Source organism: Micromesistius poutassou (assembly GCF_964030765.1).
Source record: "Micromesistius poutassou genome assembly, chromosome: 9".
Taxonomy (NCBI): Eukaryota; Metazoa; Chordata; class Actinopteri; order Gadiformes; family Gadidae; genus Micromesistius; species Micromesistius poutassou.
This window is the reverse complement of record NC_140279.1, coordinates 963,991-969,229: the sequence shown is the minus strand read 5'-3', so window position 1 is coordinate 969,229 and position 5,239 is coordinate 963,991. Positions and strand designations below refer to the sequence as shown.

Here is a 5,239-nt window from a genome sequence, read left to right as displayed (position 1 = left end):
CGGAGACTCGAGTCGACATGGTTAGGCCACTGCAATCGCAGACGTTTCCCAAAGTGAAACTCTAAACTAGCAGGGTAGTTCCTAAATGAACACGAGTCGCCTCCTACAGTCGCCATCGTCTGAAAAGCTCCAAGTTGTGCACTGCGACTTTTCTTGACCTGGCCACTTGAACCGTCGCTCCAACGACCCCAGCGCAGCCCTCTCTCTCCCACCTCACCGCTTTTTCTAAAGAAGCTGGGAGCGTGTTTCAGTGAGTGCAGCCTATGCGTTCACACCAGAAGGGGGAGCCTTGTCCACTCATACTTGACAACATGATCCCCAGAGACTTGCGCAAAAAGGGAAGAGTCCGCACCTTTCACCACCACAGGCATCACAACCCCCTGATCAGCTCAGCCAGAGAGATGCTGCTGTCAGCCGACGGGGCTCCAACCACAGCAGACGGGGGAGCGAGGACGCGGTTCCGGGGGCAGCTGTAAACCTCGCCCGGCCACCGGTATGATATTTAACAAAAACGGAGATTGCAGAATGGACCCGAGCAGTTCAGGGAGCCTCTCCTCACTCCTCTCTAAGCAGGAGAAGAAGACAGGTGGAATAGTTGCAGTGGACAACGACCAGGGCCAGGCTGCCCCTCACTCCAATGCCTCCACGATGGACAGACACTTTCCCTCCTTAGGGTCCCCCTCAGCACCGGGTCAGGGCTCCGAGGTTCCCGGGGTCACCGGAGCACCCACCGAAAAGAAAGAGTCCAGAGTTTCCTTTTCTAACGCCTCCAGTATCAAGGAGGTGACCATGATCCACGAGAACACGTCCAATCAGCGCTCCAGATGTTCTGTGCCCTTTCTGAAAGCAGAGGATGGCTTTCAGATCGCCCCGGACGAAGGGGACTCGGCGGACAACCAGACGTACATGCAGCGACAGTTCAGCTCCATGCTTCAGCCCGGGGTGAACAAGTTCTCCCTCCGGATGTTTGGGAGCCAGAAGGCGGTGGAGAAGGAACAAGAGCGCGTGAAATCGGCCGGTAATTGGATTATCCACCCGTACAGTGACTTCAGGTAGGGGTCAATCAGGCCAACACCGGTGGGTGAACGTGTATAGCCTACTCCAAAACCGAACAAAACATATGTCCCGAACTATGTTAATGGGTTTGAATGTTAAACATTACAATGAATCAAAATCCCATACATGTTTTTATAAACTATTAAAACTATTATTTCAACCGATTACACCCGGATACACACATCGTGGCTCAAGCTCAAGTTAATTTGCAAATGTTTATCATCTCTAATAGCCTACTTTGACTAAAGTTCTGCCCACTTCAGATGAATATAGAAGCGCATAATAATCCGCGGGACAGCAACATGGACTGACCCATGCAGACCCCATTATCACACCTGAGTCATGTCAAAGGACAACTTTCTTCTCAAAACCTATTTCAAACTATTTCCAAACCTACGTTTTGGTTTGGAAGTTTCAAAACACAAAATCGTAAAAGATAATGTTTCACGACTCGCTTCAGCGGTACCGACGCAGCTGATCCTTTACTGACGATGGCATCTTTGCTTTCAACATTCCGGACAAACATTCCGGTGGAATCTGATCCATCACAACTCTCTCAGCACTAAGGACAGCTCCCTCGGTGATCACCAAACATCACAAACATACGTATCTATGTGCGCAGATCAAAGTAAATTTCCCTTGTAGCCTATTCATACAGCCCTAATGCATACATGCTATCCCAAATCAAATTTTATTTTATTACTTTTGACACGTCAGTAAAATATCTTATAGGGCTTCGATTAATCGGTGTTCGGTTAAGCTCTGAAATCAAACCAGCCAGTTCATGACTCAGCGACACAGACACACATTTCAGTTCTGTCTTCTGAAGTAGGCCTATGTTTATCCTTTGCTGATCAGACAACCACCAGACCAATAAAACTGTATCAGGGGAATGAGCCATGATATGAATAGCTTTACTGGCTTTATGCGATGACTAGGAAAATCATGGTTGATGATTCCACAATCATTGTCTTTATTTGAGAGCTGTTCCTCCAGACTGGTCAGTATCAGGGGAATGATTAATGATCAAAATATGTTTACTGGCTTTATGTGATGATGAGCCCCTTTTGAAAAACAGTGGCACTTTTACGACTGTATTTGCCATAGGAACTATCCTGGGCATCTTTTAATTACAACGTGTGATTATGCTTGTTATTCATCACCCCTCTACTTACGCCCTGGGCATGGCTTGTCTCTGGGGCAATGTTAGGTGAGAGAGAGACAGAGAGAGAGAGAGAGAGAGAGAGAGAGAGTAACAATCACCCTGATTTCTCTTTCAGGTAGACTTTTTGTTCGGAAAACTACATAATATATTTCAGTTACATATGTAAACTCATCTTATTCCAAAAAAACATCAATCAAATCACATTCCCATCAGCCATCCAGTATATTCCAAAGAAAATACCCCATAAACAAACTGTTTTCTCAAAAGCTTTTGTATTGATTTTGATAATTGTATCAGTAAGACCAAATTGTCCACAGCTTTTATACACCATACGGTTTTGTTTTTTCTTCACCCTTCCCCAAGTCTCCCAAAGTCCAGCACCCAAACCCTGAAAGTCCAAAGCCCAAAAAACCACAAAAAAAGTATTCCACCAAAAAACACGTAAAAGTAGTCCACTAACAATGCATTGTAGAAAAAATGGAAGGATCTCACCGGTAAGGCAGGCTCAAACAAATGTACTCCATCGTTGTTGTCTGTATAGCGTGGCCTTCTCAGGAGTTTGGTGGGGTTTTAAGATTTCAGGATCCCTCATTTCCTAAACTCACCACCCTTCTCCTTGGGCCATCCCAAACATTTTTCCATTGTTCATCTGCTTCCTGGTACCTGTCTGTAACTCCTCCCCTTGCCCCCTAAGGTCACCTAGCTTAAAGTCCCAGTAACCTTTTTGTCATGTCCTCCCAGCAAAAATCACATGTCGCTGGCATTATTATGGCTTTTCCACATCGGCAAACACACACACAGAACCAATTAACAGGTAACCCAAAACATTATTTAACCTTGCAAGGATTTAAAACTTTATGTTAACTGGGCACTGTTTTTTTTCCATACAATTTGTACCATTTCTTTCAAACACTTATAACGTCATGTGGCTGTGTCACAAGAGGGGGAGAGGGAGAAAAGCATTGTTGATGATGTTCCTTTCAAGTGCCACAATCATTCTCTTTCTTTGAGCGCTGTTCCGCCCCTGTTGGTCTAATATTTGTGTGGGACCACCAGGGGCCCATCCAGCTGGCTCCTCAGCCTCTGTTGTCTGTCCACCAGTCCTTCCCCTCTCCTCCTCCCCCCCCCCCCCCCCTAACATCTCCCCCTAACATCTCCTCCTCCTCCACCGCTGCTAGGTTCTACTGGGACTTCACCATGCTGCTGTTCATGGTGGGCAACCTGATCATCATCCCGGTGGGCATCACCTTCTTCAAGGACGAGACCACCGCGCCCTGGATCATCTTCAACGTGGTGTCGGACACCTTCTTCCTGGTGGACCTGGTGCTCAACTTCCGCACCGGCATCGTGTTCGAGGACAACACGGAGATCATCCTGGACCCCAAGAAGATCAAGACCAAGTACCTGAAGACCTGGTTCCTGGTGGACTTTGTGTCCTCCATCCCCGTGGATTACATCTTCCTCATCGTGGAGAAGGGCATCGACTCGGAGGTGTACAAGACGGCCCGGGCGCTGCGCATCGTCCGCTTCACCAAGATCCTCAGCCTGCTGAGGCTGCTGCGTCTCTCCAGGCTCATCCGCTACATCCACCAGTGGGAGGAGGTAGGCTCCAGTCCCTGTTAGATACAGTGGGAGGAGGTAGGCTCCAGTCCCTGTTAGATACAGTGGGAGGAGGTAGGCTCCAGTCCCTATTAGATACAGTGGGAGGAGGTAGGCTCCAGCCCCTGTTAGATACAGTGGGAGGAGGTAGGCTCCACCCCCTATTAGATACAGTGGGAGGAGGTAGGCTCCAGCCCCTGTTAGATACAGTGGGAGGAGGTAGGCTGCAGCCCCTGTTAGATACAGTGGGAGGAGGTAGGCTCCACCCCCTGTTAGATACAGTGGGAGGAGGTAGGCTCCAGTCCCTGTTAGATACAGTGGGAGGAGGTAGGCTCCAGCCCCTGTTAGATACAGTGGGAGGAGGTAGGCTCCAGCCCCTGTTAGATACAGTGGGAGGAGGTAGGCTCCAGCCCCTGTTAGATACAGTGGGAGGAGGTAGGCTCCACCCCCTGTTAGATACAGTGGGAGGAGGTAGGCTCCAGCCCCTGTTAGATACAGTGGGAGGAGGTAGGCTCCAGTCCCTATTAGATACAGTGGGAGGAGGTAGGCTCCAGTCCCTGTTAGATACAGTGGGAGGAGGTAGGCTCCAGTCCCTATTAGATACAGTGGGAGGAGGTAGGCTGCAGTCCCTGTTAGATACAGTGGGAGGAGGTAGGCTGCAGTCCCTGTTAGATACAGTGGGAGGAGGTAGGCTCCAGCCCCTGTTAGATACAGTAGGAGGAGGTAGGCTCCACCCCCTGTTAGATACAGTGGGAGGAGGTAGGCTCCAGCCCCTGTTAGATACAGTGGGAGGAGGTAGGCTCCAGCCCCTGTTAGATACAGTGGGAGGAGGTAGGCTCCAGCCCCTGTTAGATACAGTGGGAGGAGGTAGGCTCCACCCCCCATATTAGATACAGTGGGAGGAGGTAGGCTCCAGTCCCTGTTAGATACAGTGGGAGGAGGTAGGCTCCAGTCCCTGTTAGATACAGTGGGAGGAGGTAGGCTCCAGTCCCTGTTAGATACAGCGGGAGGAGGTAGGCTCCACCCCCTGTTAGATACAGCGGGAGGAGGTAGGCTCTCTGTTAGATACAGTGGGAGGAGGTAGGCTCCACCCCCTGTTAGATACAGTGGGAGGAGGTAGGCTCCACCCCCTATTAGATACAGTGGGAGGAGGTAGGCTCCACCCCCTGTTAGATACAGTGGGAGGAGGTAGGCTCCACCCCCTACCTCCTACTGTATCTAATAGGAGGAGGTAGGCTCCACCCCCTGTTAGATACAGTGGGAGGAGGTAGGCTCCACCCCCTGTTAGATACAGTGGGAGGTAGGCTCCACCCCCTGTTAGATACAGTGGGAGGAGGTAGGCTCCAGTCCCTATTAGATACAGTGGGAGGAGGTAGGCTCCACCCCCTGTTAGATACAGTGGGAGGTAGGCTCCACCCC

At 50.0% G+C, this 5,239-nt stretch overlaps 1 protein-coding gene across 1 annotated transcript in view; it reads left to right on the top strand.

The window, feature by feature from the left end:
* Window positions 1-453: 453 nt before the first annotated feature.
* Window positions 454-5,239, top strand: part of hcn2b (hyperpolarization activated cyclic nucleotide-gated potassium channel 2b) — a 33,595-nt gene continuing 28,809 nt past the window's right edge. The window contains exons 1-2 of the mRNA XM_084472755.1: window positions 454-1,052; window positions 3,400-3,823. Coding sequence (XP_084328881.1) covers window positions 496-1,052; window positions 3,400-3,823 — 981 coding nt within the window. The 5' untranslated portion in view covers window positions 454-495. The remainder of the gene's footprint in view (window positions 1,053-3,399; window positions 3,824-5,239) is intronic.